Below are 25,070 nucleotides of genomic sequence, written 5' to 3'. Positions count from 1 at the left end.
GAAGACCTCAACAGTGCGAGTGAGCTCATGTCTAACCATGAGTAACAGGGCGGTCCAGAGTCTTGGCGTAGCACATGCAAAGGTTCAGTCACTCCAGGTGCAGTCCAGTTCTTGGCACATGGAGCACATGTAAATTGGCGTATCCAAGAAATCATGATCGTGTGTAGGGGTGTATCAGCTGTTGAATATAGAGTGCTGCGAGGCACTTTAAAGCCTTGTATGTTAGCAGCAATACTTTAAATTGGACCTAAAATGTAATTTGAATAGCTTTTGTTTATAGGAGGAATGTTCAAGGGATAAGGCCCGCATGAGCATCCTGGAGGCCGTGTTCTGGACCAGCTATAGTCCCAAGACCAGAACCTCAAGTAACAGAGCATTGCAATAGTAGTTCCAGATTGGTAAGTGCCAATGCGATGCAAGTGGGCAAATGTTTCTAAGGTGAAAGGAAATACGGATCACCTTATAAACATGTGCATTGAAAGATATGTACGCCTTTGAATAAAGTGCAAGATAAATGCTAATGGTGAAGTCATTTCTGTTTTACTTGTAAAACGAGTCCTCCAGTGAATGTGCATGTATAAAGTTCACACTTTACAGGTGGCACATTACGCTTTTACTCATCACAATAAACTGCACATTTGAAGAGGCATTCCCTTCATCGGGGTTCCAATGATCTTTTCGCATCACAGTAATTTACAGTAACAGGACCACAAGTGCTATGTCTCTTGCCCATGACTCGGCATGGATGCAGATGTAAGATTACATTCTCAAATTTAGTTGCCCCACTTTCCATCAACATTGAAGAGACGGGTTTGATAGTTTTGTGTATAAATGCGCAAGCAGAGCATACGTCCTAGGTGTGTTCAATCCAAACGCAGGTATATATGGTGAAATGTTAACTACCTCACCTGTTATACAGGAGGTTGTGGGAAAGATCCTTACACCCCAACACCTGTATATTTGGAGTTTGCATGTTTTCCCCGTGGCTGCGTGAATTTTTCTCCAGATTCTACGAGTTTTCCCTCCACATTTAGAAACATGCATTTAGAGTATTTGGCTGCTATAAATTTCCACAAGCCACTTCGTTCAGCTATAATTTGTACCCAGATCGCTTCTGAAAAAGAGCTATATAGCTTAGTTGAGCCAAAGCTGATAAAATAAAAAATAGCCTGGACTTGCTGCAGCCAGGCGAACCGAGAGGCCCAATGCATGTTCATGGAGACTAATACGAATGACTTTCGCTCGAGCTGCACATGAGGTTGAGTTCACATCTGTACCAGTTTTGTAATTTACTAAATGAAAGGGTGGAAAGCTTAAGCTACTGACAATGCTGAACAGGTCTAAATCAATACCAGGAATATCCTGGAGAAAGCAACACGTCTCCACAATTTATCCACGTGAATATAAACAAACCACAGCAATAGGCTGACATCCTTGGTGTCTTCCTCACATCATCGGTGTGTGTCTCTCGTCCTTGGAGTCTCCCTCACATCCTTGGTGTCTTTCTCGCGTCCTCCCGTGTCTCGCGTCCTCCACGATGCCCACACGGAGCCAAAACAAAATGCGCAGGGACAGCTCGCGTGATTGGCCCTGCAGGGTCACACGACTGCATACGCACAATTCGGTACGGGGAGATGATGGGGGTGTCAACATTTCCACAACGTTTTATTTCGAAGTCCATTAAATTGTTAGACTGGGCTTTTTTTTACATTTTGTTCTGGCCTGTTGAGACATTTACAGATAACAGTAATATTTCCGAGGAAGACCAATCTTGTCTTTAATAAGCTTGTGGGATGTGATGGTCACATTCCATGCAGGCCATGCTGTTCCCAGTGAGAGCTGTACCACTGACACCTGCGAGAGATAGGTGGCTCTTTACTGATGAGACTGATGCATGCACTCAAGGTCCAGGTTGGGCAGCACAGTGGTGAGATGCTAACTACCGCGACAGGTATACAGGTGATGGGTTTGATCTCGACCCCGACACCTGTATATTTGGAGTTTGCATGTTATCCCCATGGTGGTGTGGATTTTTTTCTGGGTCCTCCGGTTTTCCCCTCCACATTTAGAAACATGCGTTTGGAGTATTTGGCTGCTAGAAATTTCCACATGATAAGCCACTTAGTTGAGCTACCATTTGTGGCCAGGTCACTTCTGAAAAAGAGCTGTATAGCTAAGTGGGCCTTACCTGGTAAAATAAAAAGTTTAATAATTTTGTAGTAATGTCAAAGCTGCCTCGTCGGGCCACTGCATATGTCCTCACAATAGACAACCCGTCCCGCCCACGCCTTCAGACAAAACACTCCCTGCCCAGGTGGTGTACCAGCATGTAGCCATATCCAAGCTGATTCAACCATAAGAGGTTTTTGGGGTTAGATCACGTAAATTTACACGATATAACCCAAAAAACCTCTTATGGATGATATTGGTCGCGAAAGCCTACAACTGATTCAACCAGTCTGTGAACACATGGCACTGTTAATCCCCCCGCCTCATCACTTTACTCAGCCCTATTCGTGTTACACTTAGGAGAGACTACTTCACCTAAAACAACATCTCAGCTCACCACCTCGAACATTAAACAGCTACTGCCGCACTAATACGAAGAGCCCCATTCTTTTGGACCATCACTGAATGGGAGCCGTGCCAACCTTGAGAAAGTGAGCAGAATGTGAAATTACACAAGGAAATGCATGCAGCATTGCGCAAATGAGGCCAACTCAAAGGGTGCAAGACAAGACCGACACCAGCAACAAAAAAAGACTGCTTACTCATCGGGATCATCATCCACCCGCGTGGCCACCGAAGGTGAAGTGGTGAGAACCGAAAACCTATCGGATTCTATTCTTCCCAAGCACCTAAACGACAACAGGAGCTCACACTCATCTTAGTTTTGGGAGCATTCTTGAATTTGATTTCGCCCATTTTACATTGAAACCGAGAAACATGTATTTTCGAGGCGCTTAATAATTCGAATTCATAATCAACGTTTTTGGGTTTAGATCGCGTTATTTATAAATGTGTCGTAACCCTCCACCACCCGACACGGCCAATCAGTAAAAAATGTGTCACGTTGACAAAGACAAATAGTTCACTGCTTCAGCCCACCGGTGTGTTGAAGCCACAACATTTACAATTTGAGTACGACGTGTCGCTGGTAATTGCATCCAGCATCATCGGGCAATTCGCCAGAATGGTGAGGGGCTCTGCTGTGTCTCCCGTTCTTATATAGAGCAGCAGCAGGGTGACGTCATCATTAACTTATTAACTCATCAGGTGCAAAGATTCAAGGGGGGAGTGATTGTAATTATATACTAGATTAGTAATCAGGCTATTGTTACGATGCGAGTTGTAGATTAGTAATCATTTGGAATGTGTTTTATTGTGATTATGCTACATTAGTAATCAGTTAGTGGTTGTTTCCCTTATAAGGAATTGTAATGTATCTTATTTAATAATACGCTTCCAGGCCGCACTAAGCCTGTAGCTGTCTGAGCGATTAAAGTTATTTCTGTTTCTCTCAATTTCAATCGATTCTCTAATTAGTCTTTGCCAGTAGTAACTAGTTTTACACAACACTTCCACGTTGTCAAAATCAATTGAGTGTCCCTGTTGGCATGCATGTTCTGCTACTGCCGACAGTTGTGTTTGTGATAGTTTAATATTTCTCTGGTGTTCTTTTAGTCTTACACTAACGTTACGCCCTGTATGTCCAATATAGCATCTGCCACATACACAATTAATCCGATATACACCTTCTGTTGATAATTTAGGTAATTCGTCTTTAGTGCACGTTACTAGTTGTAGAATTTTGTGTACTGTACCAAATCTTACTGTAATGTTTTGCTTTTGCAAAACACGGGCTAATTTATCAGTTACTCCTGAGATAAATGGTATTTTTATTGTTTTAATAATCTGATCGCTTTCAGCAGTGTTGCTTTGCGATCGTGATTTGGCTTTTAGTGCTCTGTTAATTTGAGCATTATTGTAGCCATTCTGTCTTAGTGCTTCTTTAACATGTTTAATCTCTCTCACTAGACTTTCACCATCTGACACTGTTTTAGCCCGATGTATGAGCGTCTTGATAAGAGAGGATTTCTGAGCTGGGTGATGATGCGAATCTGCATTCAGATAGGCATCAGTGTGCGTTTGCTTTCTGTAAACGCTGTGTGTTATTTTACCATTTAGGCCATGCCCAAGTAATAATTCGAACTACGAACAGGCCGCACAATATCCGATCACTCAGAATAACTTAAAGGTTAGAGGAACCACCGAGACAAGTGGGAAAACAGCCACAATTCCCCAAGCTCTGCGGACCACTATATATTAAGGCATCGGCCAATTAATTAGTGGTTATATGTGGGAGGAAACCAGAGCACTCGGAAAAAAACACCTATGCAAGGGGGAAACACTCAATCCCGAAAAGACAGAACAGGTGAAGTCCACATTTTTACTGCATTCTCCTGGCAAGCCAGTTTATTAGGAAGCCACTGGAGCTATGCACTTTAAATTCTAGATTGAAAACTAATTTCTTTAAAACTGCTTTGTGTTTAGTTTCTTGTCCTTCAGCCGCACCTCCAATTAGCACGGTTGGCTTCGTACAGTGCAAAAGAAGTTCAACAGTCATACCTCGGTATACGACCGCTTTGGAATACGTAAAATTTGGTATACGTCGTGTTTTGACGATAAAAAAATGTATTGGGATACGACGTCTTGCTTGGGATACGACGCGCTTGCTAGAACTTGTATGGGTCGGGATGAGTCACCGTGTACAGTACCCACATACACAATACTGTTATGGGTCTAACAAGCCGTAACAATATTGTGGTGGCATGACCAGACATTGTCACACTTCAGGAACATTCTTAGAAGGCAAAAACAAACTTGAATGGACAGGTTTTTAGTAAAACTCAAACCTGGTGAGCCTCAACCAGGTCCAAGTCTCGATTTAAAGCTTTCGTGACTGCAGGGATTCATATTCTCGGTTCTTTCGGTTAAGTCACGTAGAAGGGAAATAATAAAATAATAAAACATAATAAAATAAAATTCTCACGACGTTTCGGCCACAACGCAAACAGCCCAAACCACCGCGTATCAAGCTAGTGCATTGTGGAAAACAAAAATGGAGTTTCTAAAGAACTACTAGTGTAGTGTATACCCAGTTACTTAATGTTAATAGCTCGGCTTATTGGAGAGTATATTGGGTATATTGATTATATTGATGTAGTTTATATTTAGTTTTTCCACATCGGTTTATTGTATGGTAGTAGGGTATTTGTAGTTCTTTAGAAGCTCCTTTTTTGTTTTCCACATAATGCACTAGCTTGATACGCGGTGGTTTGGGCTGTTGCAGTTCTTTATTATTAAAAATTTCCCTTCCTTTATTACTGCTAATTCTCCATAATACACTAGCATATGACTTTGAGACCCCCCCACCGATCTACACATTCCACAAGAAGTAACTAACCCCATATCTACATTTGTCATCAATATTCTAAATTCCTCTGTTGATATGTAAACTCCTTTGTAAAGGCGCTCTCCTCCTCCCACCCAGCTTAAAATACGCTGCCAAGCTTAGCAGTGTTCATTAGGACGCTGTCTTTCCGACAGCTGTTTCTTCACCTGAGGATGGCTGCTTGCATTGTGGCCGAAACGTCATGAAAATTCTATTTCATTGTTTTATTTTGATTATTTCCCTTCTACGTGACTTTACCGAAAGAACCAAGAATACAGGTCCAAGTCAAGAAAAAAGACAGAAAAAAGAAAGAGAAAAAACCCCAGAATTTCAGCTTCCTGAAGTTTTAATGGAAGGGGACCCTCTCCTTCCATTAAACATCTCCTCCTCCCCCCCTTCCTCACCACCATCCTCGTAGGCTATCAACTCCTCTTAGCAAGGTAAAGTGATGTTACATTTTATTTTAATTTATTTATGCATTTATTTTAATTCATGTATGCATTTTAGTAATAAGTAGTGTCTAAATTATTTCATACAACCCCATTAATGTATATGCCATATAAAATATAATTTCTTATACTCTGGAACGGATTATTTCCTTTCCCTTTATTTCTTATTGGAAAAATTCGTTTGGTATACGAAATTTTCGGTATAAGTCCTACCTTCTGGAACGAATTAACGACGTATACCGAGGTACCACTGTACTTATAATTGCACGTTGGCACCTATGGGCAGGGACTTTCACAACATGTGTGATTCACTCGCCGCCGCCGCCACCGTTGCCTCCATATAATTGGATTACAGGCGTGCGTCACCAGCGCCCGGCAGCTGCTACTGCGCTGCCAGCAAGATGCAACAACAGAAGCATCTCTCAGCAGCAAGGGGCTCAGTAAACAAACACATCTCAGCATCAAGCACTTGTAAGGCATATATCCACTCAGCTTCCATATTGTGCAGATTATGCGTGTGGATGTTCACAGCACCTACATGTCTGTATTTCTAAAAGAGAAATCAGTGACGTGTAAACAGAAGAAATGGTTCATGCAACAGGCTGATGGGCACACCATTACTTAACCTTTGGATATGTAACCCTCTCGCAGAAGGAAGTCGTACAGCTTCCGAGTTTTGTTGACATCAATCTTTATGAGAGCCCGGGCTTGGGCAAGACGCAACCCACCCAGCTTGCGGCTTTCGGCTGCCAGAGCTCCACGATATTCCAAGTACGCCTCTGGGACGAGGCGCACAGCCTGGCACAGCTGTGGGGCATGCACACGGCACACGGTAACGCGGGAGCTGAGCGCGACGCTCGCACGTGCGGCAAAGAGGCTCCGCCGTGTGGTCCTGCTGCTGCTAGAGACGCTCACCGAAATTCCCCTCAAAACAAAATTCACCAACGCACAGTTAGATACATCACCAACAGTTCTCGAGGCACAGACAATTCCCCATCCTGCGGTCATTACATTAAGGTATTTGGCCTACTTTTCAAGGCTGGCCAGATGTCTTGCAAGAAGTGGGGGTACCCACACTTCACCCCACCACACACAACCTGCCGTTTGACTGGTGTACCCATTTATGCCGCTGGGTGGACAGAGGCGGGGAGGATTACAGAAACCTGGCCCCACTGTTTCAACTGCCGTGCCGGGAGATGGAAACGGTGACCTCTGGATCGCAAGTCTGGTGCGCTAACCATTACACCGCTGTGGAAGCACCCCCAGTCATCAGTAATTAAAACCCATGTTACCGGGTGGCAGTGTCCGGAGTTATGTTATAACTTGGCTACGACCCAGGATAAAACAGTAGAGCACATGAATGTAACGCAAAAGCAAAGAAACAAACGATGTAAAGCAGAATCCATGTAAACCGTGAAATTCAGAAGTGGTCGCAATCTCTGGTGTCGTGAGCTGACAGTCTCAGCGCCAGACACCAATGACTTCACAAGAACAGTGTCAAATTACATTTGGGTTTTCACTTCAATTTGAACAAATATTTCCAGCTCCTAAGCATTGACTGGAGCTGCCTCCTCCAGTAGCCCGTGCTGCCGATTCCCTACCCGTTTATCTCCAGAATCAAGACCTCCTCTGCCGAGGACCGCTGCACCCATCTCTCAAGTGACTATCCCCACCACTCAGGTGACTAACCTTACCTCTCAAGTTGCTAATACCATATCTCAAGTAACTGCCTAACCCCATCTCTAAAATGATTAACCCCATCTCTTAGTGACTGTCCCTATTTCTCAAGTGACATCTAACACACTTTACTTCACATTCATGATGCACATGTTCCATGCTCAGATGCTACACAAGCCCAAATTATATTGCAACAGTTCCAGTTAAACTTTACAAAGGCTATTTTAATATAATTCCATGAGGTTGGAGATGAAAGAGAAGTGTGGTGGCGCTAGAGGATTCGCTCAGTGAGAATGAAGTTGCTGAGCGGACTGGATGAGGAAGAGCAGATGCAGGCTCTAAGAGGTGAATAATTGAATGTATGCATGGAACGCCGCCAGGAAGTATGCGGTGATTCGGCTGCTGCTGCTACTGCTGCTGCCCCTGCTGCTACTCGTGAGCTGGGGAACACAGTGTGGGGGGGAACGATCGTGTTCTTTACAGGCTGTGGAGATCTCCACTGTGGTTCTATTCAGCAAAAAGAGACGGACGAAGAGGAGGGTGCAATGGCTCGGGCTTGTGCAGAGCGTGCAGGGAGCCAGGCAACCGAGAAAGCCCTGACATGGAGAGAGGTCGGAAACCAAGGGGGAGACACGAATGAGAGGCAGTGAGACCCCGCTGCTTGCCTGTCGGCTATGCAACAGCTGTGGGATCTGCTCCTGGTGGCCTCGATGGACACTTTGCCACGTGACTCGTGGCAGTGACAATCGATACATTCTCATGCAGACACCAGTGGTTACACGTCCTGCTAGTGAAGGGTGAAAATAAAACAAATCGATTATACCTCCTTCTCCTGCTCATTAAGCCTCTCAGTGCCAGGGAGTCCGGTGAGATCCAAAGGCGGTGCATTTCTTCGGCCTACACCACACACAGCAGCATGGTCTTGTTAGTACAGCGGCAGAGCCTCTTAACTCTGCATGTCAGAAAGAATTGTGCCTTGAGGAGACCTTCATCATGTAAGAGGACCAGGCAAGTCGCACCTTACTTCTAACAATCACACCAATTTTCAATCCATAGTAAAAATGGTCTTCATGCTCAATGCCTGATGCCACCACAGTCGCCATCACCTCCTTCCTTTTCCCAGATTCCACAACTGTTGCAATTCCACACAGGTCCTTCCGGCGAACTTCCCCCACCTCCTGGTCCCCGGTCTTCCCCTCGTCCTCTGCCCTCTGGATGCTGCCTCCAATGGCTGTCTCGCGTTTTTTTTAATCACTCGGCGATGTCTCGTCCCATCCCCTCCCCTCACTGTCGTGCGATTTAGACCCTCACAGATCACTGAGCTAGCGCCGCCACTAGGTTGTCATTACCTGGCACAACTACTACCAACGTGAGGTGCACCGCTGCGATGTGATTGGCTGAAAAAAGAGTTGTGACCTTGTTTCAGCCAATCGGAAAGATGGCACACATGTATAGAGCAGGGCATATGTATACAGTATCTTCTAACTTATAAAAGTAAAAAAAATTCTGTCCATCCGTCCGTCTGTCCGCGCACGTGCGAGGGATTTGGCTCTCGAACCGTGGGGTTATTTGTCAAAAAAAACTTGCCAGGTAGCACGCCCTAAGCCCAGAGGTGGGCAGGCGCTATGCCGTTTTCCCATCCGTAAACTGTAAAGTAGTAAAAATAGCGTTTTTGTGCGATTTCTCTTTATTTATGTATTTCCCCGCCCAAGCTGCACGGGGGTTACCCCTGGCAACGCACGTGCGTTATCGTTGGAGGGTGGGGGGATTTCTCATTCGCGTTCAAAATGGAACAAAAATACATGCAACGCTGAGGTAAATTCATCAGTGTCATGTCCTCTTCTCTCCCCCCCCCCACCCCAATGTGTGCACTTACTACTATAGGGTCGGTAGATACTAATACTCTAATGCTTAGATAGTAGTATTGTAGCTCGGGCTGGGGGATGGTGGGGGGTAGCGGCCAAACCCCCAGCCTGGCAATGTGTCACCTGCTCCGGCTGGGCAATCTAGGCGAGGCCGCTGGCTGTGCATGGGACTAGGCCTCACCACGGCAATGTAAAGTACAATTTTATTGAATCTTTCGCTAAGAACTCAGGTCCATTGTTACTATTATGAAACAAATAAGTTGACAAATATTACATTAATAATCTTTGTGTGGAGATAAGAACTCAGGTTCATTGTTTACTATTAGGAAACAAATAAGTTGGCAGATATTACAATAATAATGTTTGGGGGCACAAAACTAAATTTTCATTATTAGGTTGCTAAATATTTCCTTTTTTAGCTGTGTTTTTATGACACTGAGACAGGGTACTGCCAGTCTATGCTGTGACCTCCTGCTTGCTTATTTAATTAACGTCAGTGCACTGGCACTATTACCTACACTGCTAATTTTGTTTTTGGCTATTATGAGTGTATGCCAGTCTATAATCTGTTGCCTGCTTCTTTACCTCACTCAGTGTACTGCCAGCTTTTCGTGTTGACTGTATCCTTTTTCAGCTGCTGACCGTATTGCCAGCTTTTTATGTTGACTGTAGCAATGCTCATGTCATTGAGTCAGCGTACTGACAGTTTATAATCTAGACTGTAGACTGCTTCTCAACTTACCTGTGCATACTGCTGCTCTTTAATGTAGGCTTATTTCAACTTATTTCTTCAATGCATTTCTATTGTTTCGATTGCTCACGCCACACTTTTTCCTGCGATGCTGATTAATATGTTATACTGCTAAATACGTTGGACCTTCTTCGATACAGCCCATTGCATTTCGTCTATCGTTACATTCGTCGGAACATCACCCATTTATATGTTGCCATACCGCACCTTTACTTTCCACCAAAGCGAGGAACACGCAGGGAGGTTCAATGCCCCAAATATTGTTGACCTTGCTTTCTTATGGTGGGTGAGGGACATTGTGAGAGAGACATTGTTCTTCCATACCAAGAAAACACCGTCGCACGATTTCCTGACACTAACAGAGCATACGATGCCCTACAATAACCCATTTTCCTGTCACAAGGCCAAGATGGGTACCACGTCAACATTCTTCCAATTACAAAGCTGCAGGACAAAGACATCCTCACAAAACTGTCTCCTCTAAAAAAACTTATATTCCTTCGTGATCATGGACAGAGGAGGAAACCGCATATTATGGTGCGCCAACCTCTTTCACCTGTATGTTGTCGATGAGTATGTAAACATTGAGAGTGAGCGCCTTCTTTACATTCAACTGAATCAAAACCGCCTGTGTGTGAACAGTATGCTCATTTCTGGGACGCCATCAATGCCGAAGGAGATGCAAACGCTCACAATGTGGGCAGATTCGTTGTTTTGCCTTCATCCTTCACAGCTCCACCAAGATACATGCATGAGAAGATTCAGGATGCCATGACGTACATCAGCCAATATGCCATGCCCCATCTCTTCATCACCTTCACTTGCAATCCCAAATGAAAGGAGATCCAGGTTTACCTTTATCCAAACCAAAAGCCACCAGACAGACATGACATCTTAGCGAGGGTCTTACAACTCAAAGTTTATGACCTCATGATGCTTATTACGACCAACGAAGGCGGCGTCTTTGGATAGACAAGCAGTAACTTGCACAACCATTGGGTGGCAAAAACGTCGTCTTCCTCATGCTCACATTTTGCTATGGATGAGGGAAACAATTCATGCAAGTCACATTGACACATTAATCAGTGCTGAGCTACCTCACCCCCATCAAGACCCTGCCCTTTTTTATGTGGTCTGCAACCAAATGGTCAATTTCCCATGTGGCCAGTTCTATCCAGCTCTAGCTGTGGCATCATCGGGGATTGCTGTGTAAGTCGATGTGTGTGTGTGAGTCCATGTGTGTGCGTTAAGGTCCATGTGTGTGTGTAAGTCGATGTGTGTCTGTCTTTTTTGCCCGGGCGACACCAGATGTGTGTGTGTAAGTCCAAGTGTGCGTGTCAGTCCGTGTGTGTCAGTTGCTGTGTGTTAGTCGATGTGTGTGTGTTAGTTGATGTGTGTGTGTGTGTGTTAGTTGATGTGTGTGCATGGCTCCATTAAAGTGTGTAAGTCACTGTGTGTGTGTGTGTCTATGTGTCAGTCGATGTGTGTGTGTACGTCGATGTGTGTGTGTACGTCGATGTGTATGTGTGTGTGAGTCCATATGTGTGTGTAAGTCCATATGTGTGTGTAAGTCCATATGTGCGTGGCTCTATGTGTGTGTGTAAGTCCATGTGTGTGTGTCTTAGTCGATATGTGTGTGTGTGTAAGTGCATATGTGTGCTTAGGTCAATGTGTGTGAGAGTCTACGTATGTGTGTGTGTGAGTCGCTGTATGTGTGTACGTCAATTTGTGAGTGTAACTCCATGTGTGTGTATCTAAAGTGAATGTCTGTGTGTGTAAGTCCATATGTGTGTGTGCAAGTCTATGTGTTTGTGTGTGTGGTTCGATGTGTGTGTGTCTGCTTTTTCTCCCGGGCAATGCCGGTTACTTCCCGCTAGTATACATATAAAGGGAGATCTCGTTTGGTGCTCAAGATGAGAGCGAATATAATCAGTGCTAAAAGGGGTAATTAGACCATCGTGCATATGGGGATCTATTCCCAAAAGTGTAATTTCTTTCGTGTCAGCATTATATGAGAGCTTCATTGGGGTATCCATAAGTTCTAATAATGAGGGTAAACTTGATTTCATATATATTCTTAATAACATCAGTATTATGTACTGTCCTGACAAGTGCATTCTACTGTATTCCTATATGGCAGAGGTCGGAGATGAGGCTGTCGGAACTGCTGCGCTCCCAGTCTGGGTCACTAGGAGAAAAGCTGCAAGACCTCTGTGATCTTAGTGATGCCCTCAGTCTAAATAGATGTGATGAGGTTTCTTTCAGGTGTAGAAGAGACTCTATCCTGGTCTCGTGAGTTCCTCGTCTCATGAGTAGCTAAACAAATCGATTTTTTGTTTAAATGTAATCGTGACCACAAACAGTGATAATTATCAATAATCGAATCGCAGGGTGTGGGGGTCTGGTTGGCCGAGAGCATTCGTCACTCTCATTGGGGGCGGGTACGTTTTCTCAGCCAGGCGCTACTGCGTGTTCACTAGTAAGCACTTTGTAAAAAGAAAATTGTATTTCTGAATTTTGTTTCGTAAGATTTTCAACAGGACAAAGAGCACAATAACGAATCGGTGTTCTACAGGTTCGCGCCGAGTAAGGTCTGCCTGTATATTCATACACACAACTATGCTCTACATGTTGCAAGACTCATGTCGTGAAGCGCATACACAGTGGTTGCTGTGTACGTGTGCTTCACAGTGGTTGCGAATGCCAGCATGATAACTTTACCAAGAGAGGGGATGATTGGTCCACCTGGGTTACGGCCAGCATCCCTAAACACGAAAAAACGACGGAAAGCAAAACACAGCAAGAGCATTATAACAAAGAGTGAGTAAAGCCCCAGGAAACACGAGGTTGAATTGGAACATCAATTATGCAAGCAGTTTCACTTTGCAGCCAATACACATGTTTTGGTAAACACAGCTGTATATCAACTCCAATCTTACATCCATCTTCCTCTGCATAACAAAAAAAAGTATAATCATCACGAGCCATGATCAATCCGCCATTGGATGAAGGTCTCGCTCAGCCATCACCAACAACAAAAAACTCAAAGGTCCTTTGCATTTTCTTGGTTCTTTCGGTAAAGTCACGTAGAAGGGAAGTAATAAAATAATTATTTTATTACTTCCCTTCTACGTGACTTTACCGAAAGAACCAAGAAGATGAATCCCTGCAGTCACGAAAGCTTTAAATCGAAAAAAGTCCTTTGCATTGTGAACCTGTACCATGTTAATGCAAGCAAAGTACACATGGTGTGTAGCGTGTGTGTAATGAACAATGTAGGTATGTGCGCACGTGTCTCACAGAGCTGCTTGCCGCTGCAGCCACTGTTGGCAGGCGTTGGGGTCCTGCACGTATTGCATCACATCCTGTAGTACAGTGCGCCGCAGCTTCTCCTCCTCACGGCGCACGAGCAGCCGCTCATACACGCGCGCTCCTATGCATCGAACAATAGACATCAACCAGAGAGAGGGCGCAATGCGATTGGCATCGACAAAGAGACTTTCTTGTGCAGAACAAACTAGTGCCATAACATTGGTGATGATCTGTTACAATCTTTCAACGTGGGATACTGGTTGAAGAGCACCATTGCCTGTGATGTCTCAATGCTGGTGTGATAACTACAGTGACTCTTGACATTGTTTCAGACTGTATTTTGTAATGGGTGAAACAATATGGGGTGACGAGTTAAGGCCACCATAACTTCCTCCACTACCCTGTTAGCTGCCAAGTGTGATCAACTAATTTCCTACTTAACAAAGGTTGAGACACTCAGGATTGAGCATTGGCATCCAACTTTCCCTCTCCAGTGGCCTTGTCTACTCATCATTCCACCACCTCCTCTCAACACCGTATCCCCACCATAAGCAGTCTTAATCCATCAGGGATCTTCTGCCCACCAATCACTCATTGGCTGTTATATGCTGGTCCCTACATTATCAGATTCTTGAATGCCTCCATTGTAATAAAGAAACCAGCACTGGACCCAAACATTGCTACAGACTCCATCCCATCCAAACCCTTCCTTCGCTTGCAAAGGCCCTGAAAGGGGCATCTTCTCCCACCTTTCTGAAAAACCTCTCTCCATGGTCTCCATGACCCAGTCGAGTCTGATTGCACCAAGGCCTTTCACAACAAGCACGGTGCTCAGCAGCCGATGCGTTTCGCTGCTATTGCTTCACGGGCTGCGACGAAGACTGAACAAATGCATTTCATTACCAAGGTCAAGCTCCGCACTCGTCAGCCTGTTGAGATTAAAGAGTTTCACTCGGCCTACAATATCGTGTGCATGTGACACATTGAGGGAAGGACAGCTGGCACTGGAAAATGCGGTGCGTACCTCTGAAGGTGGTGACTCCACAGACACGGTAATCCTGTAGCCGTTGGACATCCTTGCGCAATTCACACTCTACTGCAAACGAGACAAGGAAAGCAGCATCACCCGACGCTCCACACATCAACACTCGACTCTGCAATCCACCTCTTACACTCGTAAGCATGCACCATGTAGCAAACTTAGTCTGTGATGTGCATGCATACCCTCATTTCACGAGTAGCTGTCCCTGCATAGTTTAACTTGCTTCAACTTAATCATGACAAATATTCACCTGTGGTTTCCTTCCTTTCCCTGCTGCCTCTAGCAACTGTGTGGGTGCGTCTCAATGAGAGCGACCATCAATCATTTCCAATGGTGTTTCTGGTTCCGGTGTAATACTAAAACTCACGTGCATAGCTCTCGATCAGCTTGTCCATCTCCAAGGGCTTCATCGTCTTAGCAAAGGGACGAATGGCCTCGCTTAAATCCCGCACCTCTTTGCTGTTTTGTCGCTCCAGGACTGCAGAGACGCAGCCCAAGCACAGAACCAAGCAGCCGTTTGTAAACAACGCTCGTTGCACATGTTCACTCTTAATCAAACTCATAATCAGTTATAAACCGCGCCATGTTTTAACATGCACAATAAGGAAGTAATTTCCTTGAACACATTATTGAAGTAGTTCAGCTATCGAATAAAGTAATTAGAAGAGTGGCAACGACAGTAAAACTGCCCACGTATTCCACGCGACGTGGAGCGGAACCTTCCACGCAAATGGCTTCTCTCTCTGTACGAAAAAGCGTGGAAGAATGTAGAGCATAGAGAAGGAATGTTCCACCTCCCCTGGATAGGAACTCCCAACCAAGATTCCCACAATCACCAACTCCCTCTATTAAAAAAAATAATTCCCTTTGGCAAAAAAGCATACCTTGGAATTTGCGAAGGTTAATGAGTCCATAGTCACGAACAATTCTGAAAAACAAATGATCCCTTTTACTTTTATACAAAGAAACAAATGTATGAATACAGCAGTCCGTGTAGAGCAGTTCATGTAGAGCAGTCCGTGTAGAGCAGTTCATGTAGAGCAGTTCGTATAGAGTATGCTACGTGCTTTTTACGCCTTTGCCGCTCCTTGAGGCGAGAGTGATAGATCTCCACCACGGCCATCTTCAGGGCTGTGAGAGAGAAGATCATGCAGTGTCCACTAAGGGGGGGCTCAGTACCCCCCACAGCTCCAACTCTTGTGATGACCAATCTCGATGTGTATTTTGCAAAATCACACTGCACGTACCTGATTATTCGTAATCAAGGATATATGCTTTACCATGGAGGCTCTAAATTACACCCATGAGCAATGCAGCCTGGGCCAAAATGGGTTGGAACCCTAGGCGATTGTTACAATAAGCACATTTCTCTGCATTAGATACAAATAATTGGCGCTGCAGAAACAACATTCCTGTTGGCAAGAGAAATACTCATTTAGTTTCTTGCAAATGCTTTGGTAAACAAATGGACCACCATTCATTGTGGTCCATTCTCTTGGAGCATGCCTACCTATTCTGGTCCTATGTTTTAATTGAAAACCTCAACTCGCCTCACGTCTGCTGCATTGCCTGGAGAGTAGAATCGTTCTGAATGCAGGAGTGGTCTGCACTCCCCAAAGCTTCCATGCATTCCCTGCAAGGGCTCTCTGCAGCGTCGGCGAGTGCAGTGCGTGCTACAAGTGTGACGACATGTTTGAATGTACGAAACAAACGAGCACATTGTGACATGTCAAAGAACCTGCATTGGTTCCGCACTACACATCAGAGCCACCTTACTCACCACGTGACACATCAGAGCCACCTTACTCACCACGCAAGACATCAGAGTCATCTTCCACAAAATCTATGTCCCTCAAGTCCCATTCAGCATAGTTATCAAACTCCTGAAATAAAACCAACCACACATCAAATCATGATAAACGTATATTACTTAACTTAAACAAGGTGTACTTCTATGATATTACAGATGCTATCCGCCCTGAGCCAACTGTGATGACCCATGGCCTGATCTTTATTTTTCAAATATTTCACGTGGGATAATCCCTTGAGATGCAACGTCTCTTACGCACAGGTATCCAGGGCATCAGATGACACACATATTGCAATCACGTCATGACACGTGTAGACAAACACATGAACACATTTGTTGTCCTTCCCCTGCACCTCCGATTATCACAGTTGGCTACGTATGGTGCGAAAAAGGTCCAACATACATACATTAGGCCTATTACTATACAGTACGCACTTACACAATGACTATCGCGCCCAACCACGCAGAAAATAAATAAACACGTGTGCAATTACACGGCGCACACTGCCGGGTCACATGGAATGTCCCCTAGGTGTAAAAGTCGCAGATGCTGCGCAAGTGAGCGTTGGCGGACCATCTCAACGGGATGCCAAGGCCGGCGGCGTGCCCCCCATGTGTCTGCGCCATGGGGTCACCATCTTGCCTGGCAGAAGTCAGATCGGGCCGGCATGTACCCGGCCATCTCCCTTGCCACTGCCGAGTCAAGTCCCGGCCTCGGAGGATCTTCGCAAGCTTCACGCACACACACGCACGCGCATCTCCTTCATTAAACCATGAAGACTTTCGTCAATCATTTGCTGTTGAAGATGTCACAAACTCCATTAGATAATACTTTCAACTTGTAACGCACACAGCATTCACTCACTCTCGCAAGGAGATAATGACTCAGAGGCACGAGGAGGAACAACAGACACTGCGGGAAGAACAACAGACACTGCGGGAAAGGCAGCAGGGACGCGGAGAGTCGGCGCTAACAATTGCTGCGGAGAGTCGGCGCTAACAATTGGCGAGGTTCTGCGGTCTTCTGTATTCAGGTGCTATGGGCCAATTAAGTGTTTCTACACGTGGTAAGAAACCAGGAAAAACCCACAAGTCTGAGGGAGATACACTATACCAGTGGTTCAGACCTTTTTTTGGCTACTGTACCCCCCTTCCTGACTCAACATGGTTCAAAAAAATTTATGCATGAATAATAAACATCAATGTTTTAACCATTTACACATTGTGAGGTATCCTAGCTAGCTCGTAACTGCAAGCGAATAAGAAAAAATTCCAAGGGCACTCTGCATGTATGACGTAAAATTGGTCCGCGCTCCGCGGTTACTCTTGGAAACCAAATTGTTTATGGTCAATGAGTTTAGAAAAGTCTTTAATGTAGATCTAGGTTACCATATGGTTAAACATTTTATTGTAGTTATTTTATATTGGCAGATTCATCCATGATTATTCACCAATGACTCATGTATGATATAATTTCACACATTTATAAATCACCTCACGTACCCCCAGGGGTCCGTGTACCCCCGGTTGAGAACCACTGCTCTATACCATACAAACGGTGGCAAGCCACGGTATGGCACCTTGACATTAGTGTGTTCTGCCAATCCTTGTCTTCACAGTGGTGGATTAAAGGCATGCGCTACCATTGTCTGGATAAATAAATCCTCATTTATAATTTTTCAAAAATTACTGAAAGACAAAATTTATCCTTGATTTAAATCAGTACCCCAAACCGTGACATTTCATAAAAATGAGCGGGGAAGGCAAATCGCTCCTTGCAAACGCCTGCCCTCCACTACCAATGAAAATCACAGATACATGGCGACATCAGGCGAACGTGTCATGGCGTCGGAAGCCTGAAGCAGGGTTCCCATTCAGCTTCACGCCGTATCCCGCAAGAGAACGACTGTGTCAATCACTATTATAGACTCTTTTGGAGCAGTTCCCTCTGTCAACAGGAATAAATACGCATCGAGACAGTGGTCAAGAGATGACCTCCAGGCTGACCCGAATGACCAACCCCACGCGTTAAGATTATTGCACAATAGCCGAGATGCCCCTCACACACAGATCAATGATGCATCTGTTCGGAGAGATTTTAAAGCCGTTTCGCTCTTCAAGGAGATGGCGGAAGCTGCATAGCACTGGGCCGAGCCCTTGTGGTGTTGCATACCCTGAAAAGCAATGGGGGCAGCAACGGCGGTGGCCTCCGCCCTGTCGCTAGGCCCCGTGCCGGCTGCGGGAGACGCAAAATGGGGGTTGTTGATATAGCGCTCCATGTAGTGCCACTCGCACTCCTCCTTGCTCTTCCTCCGCATCTGATTGGCCACATCTTGCCTAGGCCACAGCACAACACGGGAGTGTGAAAGCACACAGCTGCTAGGTGCAGTGTTGTAGGTTGAGTGCAGGTGCGGTGCTACAGATGTGGTGCTACAGGTGTAGTGCTCTAGGTGCAGTGCTGTGTGGTGCTATAAGTGGTGTGCAATAGGAGATGTGTGTGGTGATATGAGGTGTCGTGGTTATACCATTGAACAAATTAGATGAGTATAATAATGCAGTAGTTGCTCTGGTTGCATAAAGTTTATATATACAGGAAAAGCTGTTATCCAACATCCATGGGGAATGGAGGGTGCCAGTTAATCAAATTTGGCGAGCCATAAGTCTCACTCTCAAATATTATTTGAGAGTGAGACTTATGGCTCAAGTTCATAAAACTTTAGAAAAATAAATTAAACCTACATTTTATATTATTAAGAAATAATATACTCTTTTACAAAAGTACTCAGCAGTCAGTGATAGAGCATTCTAAGTTGATTGTAGGGAAGCAGTGCGGCAGTTTAGAGTACAGTATACGAAGTTAATGCATCACAATGGCAGATGTTTACAATTAACACTGCCGCTAGTGACACCACTCAACGACGTCCTGAAGCTTCGGTAAACAGATATATTAGAAGCACATGGCAAGATGCCAAATGGCTATCGGATTTTATCCGGATACGTAAAGGAAGATTTATATTGCCGTATATAACAACTTCCGGTTAATAGAGAATTCCGGATGGTAAAGTGCCAGATAACAGAGCTTTTCCTGTGTTTTCATTCGGTGAACTTGAGACCACAAACCGGAGTCAAACTGACCTAAGAGTCACAACACAAAACAGCATTGAGAGCCGACTTGGGCATAGAAAGGGAGAGAAGTGCTCTCCTTTGCCGACCACGAAATTAATGGCTCGCAGCTGTATCAAGCTAAACATACACTCTCTACCTCTAAAAAGGGAGGCACAATACTGTAAAAGCTTTCATTATAAGCCCTCGCTTAACGCATGTTCACAAAACGCATCAGTAAAACGTAGTTCTTCGATTAGGGAACACTTTTCGCACAACGCGGAATGTGCCCGTTATAATGCGGAACGTGCCCATTATAACGTGGAATGCCCTCGTTATAAAGCAGTTTCTGTGCGGTCGACGACAAACTACTTTCTTGTGCTGAGGGGGTGAGCGGTATGATACAGTACAAGGAATGATAAGGTAATGTGGCGGCGTACCCTCAGTTATTTTACTCTCGCCATCTTACTGTGTGTGCGTAGTATATCGTATCGCGCCAAACTTTATCGATACATGATTTATGGGGAAATTGTTTGTCGCTTAATGCGGTACTTTTCAGGAACGCCTCTATCGCGTTAAACGAGGACTTATAGCAATTGGAAAGAGGCAGCTCTTTTTCATGGGAAAGATCGGATAAGAAATAAAATAAATTGGCATACACTTGTAGTGTCGTCTGTGCATGCGGGTGGCGTGCGACGCACACACAGTCAGCCGGAGATGAGGTGTTTGCAGGAGGCACCGCTCTGCCCTCTTTATTCGTTGTTGTTGCCGAGCTCACGCCACCACTCGGGCCCTCTCTCTCACACATGACCCCGTTGCCGCACGCCCTGTCCCAGACATGACCCTGTCTGCGTTGCACCGATGGCGTCGACCGGAACAGCCAACGGCTGTCCAGCAACGCAATGATCGCGTGAAGGCGGCAGCGACGAGGACGACGACACCGACCACGAGACGAGATGAGTCCAACCCCAGAACCGGCAGCCCGGAGCTCTCGCTCTCCGCTGCTTTTATTCCCCTCGGCGCGGCTTGGCTCTGCCCTAGCCACGCCTCCCTTCTCGAACCCTCGAGAGGGTTCCAAGGGCTTCCACACGAGGTCTATCATGACCCTTACCCCAGTTCCTCCGCCCTGCCGGCACACCCGCGTATATGCTCAGTGGCGTGTGCGCTAAGTGCCCACCTGCAGTTGCTGCTGCTGTCTAACAGTCAGCGCTATGTCACTACATATTTGTCAATTCATGATTTCAGTATATCTACACATGCCACCACTGAAATGTGGGCAGATCAGTAGTGGCTAGGACACTGTGTGTGGTTCACATTGGCTGAGCGCAATAGCTTGGAAAGCCGCCCCATCACGAGACCCGGATGTACACCATCAAGATAAGCCACCACTGAACGAATAGTGGAAGGCAGTGGAGAAGCAGAAGAGGAGAAGCTGTAACACAGCTGTAATGAATTAATAGCAATACGCTATTGAGATGCTTCAGGAGTGGAGAAGCTGAAATAATAGAGCATTGGAGCTGTTTAAAGAAGATCCGAAGATTTGCCATTTTTGAAGAGTGAAAGTGTCAAGAGTGGTTCGTGAATAAGTATGACTTGAGGAGAATATCCACAAAGAGGTGAAAACAAGCTGTAATCAACATGAGTCTGTGGATTATCATCATGGTGAAGAAATCTGTCCATCTGTCACCTGACGGAGAGTGCAGTCACTGTCTAAATCAGGGGTGGGGAACCTTTTTTCTGCCAAGGGTCATTTGGATATTTATAACATTATTCACGGGCCATACAAAATTATCAACTTAAAAATTTGCCTGTTATATTTGGTCAAACATTTAATTACCTCACCCCTAATGTGATGGCTGGAACAGACCAAATGATTTTGTGGGCCTTATACGGCCCGCGGGCCGGACGTTCACCACCCCTGATTTAAATCTACAAGAAGATCATATATGCACTCCGTCAAGAGTTCAGCGCTGATTGCACTGCCGCTGTGCTCTCATTAATGGCCCAAAACTGCATCGTCACTGTGACGGGGCCTTTGTTCATCAAGCTGACAGCTCCACTGCTAGCATGTAGCATTGTCGCTGCGGCATCACGCTGTTAACATCCGGACTGCACCGGAGGAGGCATCGTGTGCAATAACTCTGACAAGCAGAAGGCGCATGTTCATTGACTGTGACAAAGGATAACAGACTGTGCTGAAAGTTCATTCATCAATACGTATCACAACTACTTCGGGTCTGTGGTATTAAGGCCTTATAATGTATTAGTAGTGCATAAATATGTACTACTTTTGATATTGGATTGTTTTATGTTCATTGCTTTTATATATACAGAGCATTGCCTACTTTATGCGCTATTTCATTCAAATTAAAAACCTTCGTAACAGTGTTATAAGTTTTACCAAACACCGGTTGCATATTAATGACAGATGTTCTGGCTTTAAATAAAGAAAATACTTTCTTGCATTAAAGTCTTGTTTCCGCGTGTGTGGTTTGCCACTGTGTTCAACCATTGCGTTGCATGCGATTATATCAAACAGCTCTGGTTTGAATGGGTTACTGTCATTATTCAATTACACCCTAGACAACGAAACACGCAAATAAAAAATTAGAACGACAGGTTTAGTGCCGTAGGTGTAGTGCTATCGGCGGATCTGTAGGTGCAGTATTATCGGTGCAGGAATCAAGGGAAGACAGTCAGTGCAGCGTGGTGCTTTTTTTTATTCACGCTCTTTGAGAACGCGTGATGGACACTGCGAAGGATAAGGAATCTCACCAATTTCCCAACCCACAGTCCAGAACAGCTTCCAGCAGCGTCATCTCTTCCTGTGCCGTCCAGCCGATGTCGAGCACCGGGAAATCTGTCGTCTGCAGAGGGGACACAAGAGGGGCGAGGTGGTGCTCAGGTGCGCCCACTGCTCTGAGTGAGACGACTGGACTGCAATAGCACACACCAGTGTTACCTTGCGGGCCTAATGCCTGTCGTGTTGGTGGAGACAATGCAGCAAACGTCCCAACTAATGACGAATGACAGTCAAAATCAAACAGATGCGGTTTTTGTTGATTGTTGAGCTGCTGTTCGCGCAGCTTAGTGGGCTATTAACATTTCCGGTCGCCGCTTTCATCTTAAAGTTTATGGGTGTCACGAGGCATTGCTTGATAAATATTAACTCTTAACCGTATGATATATGCACAGAATCACGGGGGTAATAATCAAAATGTTTCGATTAATTGTGCATTTCACGGCTCCATGTAAGTCGGCTAATAAACGTAAATTGACATTCCTTGCGCAGAACTGAATTACTGAATCTTGAATCGCCCCGTGAATTGTGAAAATGCATCTCAATGGACTGGGGATATGTCGCCGAGCCCTTCTCAAAGATCCCCACATAGCGTGTGCGTGAGAAGCGGTTGTGTAGCGGTTAGCGCGCTGCGCTATGAACCTGACCACCCGGGCTCAATTCCCGCTCAGGGCCACCAACACCAGTGACGATTATCTGAACTGGTCCTGGGTCTCCCCTAGGTCGACTCGGCTACAAAATGAGTACCTGGTGCAGTGTGTAAACATCGCCACTGGAGAGACAAAGGCGGCCGGGCTTGGTGCTGGCCACCCACCCCCATCGTGTGCCGTGCCGACCTTCATAAGCGCTCGCTAAAAGCACTTGCCCCAACACAGGCTACACGGGGGGGGGGGGTGCCTTTGATGTGCATGGGTGCTCTCTGCAAGGCTGCCGTGCGCTTGATGCACCAGCGCGCTCTGGGCAAAGGTGAAGACTGGGCAAAGGTGACGACTTGCAGCACTCACCACGATTTCATAGCTGTGCTCACTGCGATGGCTCCTTAACTCCAGGCCCTGTGCAAAACACTGCCGCACATGTCCCACACGCGCGTTGAGTACAAGCGGTGTAAACACACAATCCACGCACAGAGGCTACCTATTCAGTCACTCCAATGTCAAGTGCACTTTACCAAGTCTGTGAGCGGCAAACTTGGTTTGTCAATGTTTATATTCGTGCATTTTCAACCCGACGTCTGAGTACAAAAAATCTGCATGAAATCTGCTAGGCAGCGATTGGCGTGGCTCTCTGAAACTATTTTAGGATTTTCTTTTCATGTGATTAAAACCTTTATAAGTGTGCATTCTTTGGGTCTTTCGGTAAAGCCACGTAGAAAAAAAATCATATTTTCTTTTTCTTCTATCTATGTGGCTTTACCGAAAGACCCAAAGAATATGAATTCCTGCAGTCACGAAAGCTTTAAGTCTGATAAGCGTTTGTTCAACGGTTTTACTTAACTCGATTCCTGTTTGTCGTGGTCAAATCTTGTAATAAAATTTAGTCTACTTCCCGTTGTCCAATCAATTCCACATTTTGCACACGTACTCAGATCCGGTGACAATGCATGCCTGTATCAAAATCGGCATCAATTAATTCGCTACTTTCAAGCAATTAACATTTTGTATGGACGACTTATTATTTATATATTTGTGTAGGTCAAAAACGCCGCGGTCCCTAAACTGTGGAATCGGCTCGCACAAAACGCAGGCGCCGCGTGTTTCAGGCGCCATTGACTGACTTCTCGAACGCGAGTAAAACGAAGTTGTTAATAAAACCGTTGTTTAAAAAAAAACGTTTTAAAGGAGTTTATGATATGCTGTTTTTGTTGTTGCATGGGTTTAACAGCCAAACCAGTGGTCCCACACATCTTCACAAGTGCCCTCCCTCATAAGAGTGTGAACGGTGCAGGCTGAAGTGCTTTTGACGTTACCGTTATTGCGTTCGTGTTTGTAGGATTATAATTTATTTTATTCACAAATCTGTTTGGATTTACAGCGATGACGACGGCGGCGGCGAGGCACCCCCCACCCTCTGCTACTACTGCTAGCTGTGGGGAATGAGGGGGGTGTGCCGTGTTTGTACCTGCAGGCAAAGCAGCAGCGGAGGGGGTCCGCACTGACTGCACTTGATGTACGGCTCCACGAGATACGAGGAGCAGCCGGGGCACGGGGGCCGCGCGAACGGATCAACTGGAGGGTGGGGGGCACACAAGTGACACACACACACGGAGGGTGGGGGGCGCACACACACGGAGGGTGGGTGGGGGGGCAGTGATGCACACAGCAGCCTGCAACCCTCCAGCTCATCGCCCACCGTAGGGGGGGGGGGGGTCGCTACCCAGCAAGCGGGCGACGAGAGCCGTCGTGGTGATTGCCAATCGTAAACAACCGCTCCTGCTACACGAGGCTGGACGGGGGGCGCAGAGAGGCAGAGGCGGAGAGACACAAACGGAGCGTTACCCGCGCTCAGCCGATCCATGGCGACCCACAGAGCGACACTGCGCCCGGCAGCACAATAAAGATATACTGTACAGTACAGTACAGAAAGTGATACCAATAAAGTTACACAAAGCGGGAGTATCGATAGTTACACAGTGCGAGGGTACCGATAAAGTTACACCGAACGAGGTACCAATAAAGTTATACATCGCAAGGGTACCAATAAAGCTACACTGAGAGTACCAATAAAGTTATACAGAGCGAGGGTAGTCATAAAGTTACACGAAGCGATGTAGCAATAAAGTTACACAAGGAGATACGGCGACACTGCAA

At 45.6% G+C, this 25,070-nt stretch overlaps 1 protein-coding gene across 4 annotated transcripts; it reads right to left on the bottom strand.

Moving 5' to 3' along the window:
- Positions 1-600: 600 nt before the first annotated feature.
- Positions 601-25,053, bottom strand: TADA2A (transcriptional adaptor 2A). 4 transcript variants are annotated; one of them, XR_009756583.1, is made up of 16 exons: positions 24,759-25,053; positions 24,382-24,488; positions 23,268-23,327; positions 22,239-22,330; positions 18,535-18,698; positions 17,005-17,093; positions 16,362-16,434; positions 15,619-15,682; positions 15,436-15,479; positions 14,919-15,029; positions 14,534-14,605; positions 13,498-13,630; positions 12,919-12,962; positions 8,405-8,478; positions 2,772-6,711; positions 601-1,606 (listed from the first exon to the last, which is right to left on the bottom strand). XR_009756583.1 is itself a non-coding variant. In XM_061571212.1 (16 exons), exons 1-16 carry the CDS (start codon positions 24,775-24,777, stop codon positions 1,599-1,601), a joined length of 1,335 nt encoding a protein of 444 aa, XP_061427196.1. In that variant the 5' UTR covers positions 24,778-25,053; the 3' UTR covers positions 601-1,598. The 4 variants fall into 4 exon arrangements, 2 of the variants coding, with proteins under 2 accessions (XP_061427196.1, XP_061427198.1); XM_061571212.1 differs by having other exon boundaries at positions 6,531-6,711; XM_061571214.1 differs by having other exon boundaries at positions 6,633-6,711.
- Between the last annotated feature and the right edge of the window lie 17 nt (positions 25,054-25,070).

Source organism: Lethenteron reissneri, chromosome 47, assembly GCF_015708825.2.
Source record: "Lethenteron reissneri isolate LAM-NWPU_2019-01 chromosome 47, ASM1570882v1, whole genome shotgun sequence".
NCBI classification, from domain to species: Eukaryota; Metazoa; Chordata; class Hyperoartia; order Petromyzontiformes; family Petromyzontidae; genus Lethenteron; species Lethenteron reissneri.
The sequence above is the reverse complement of the archived record's forward strand: the minus strand, read 5'-3'. Positions and strand labels throughout refer to the sequence as shown.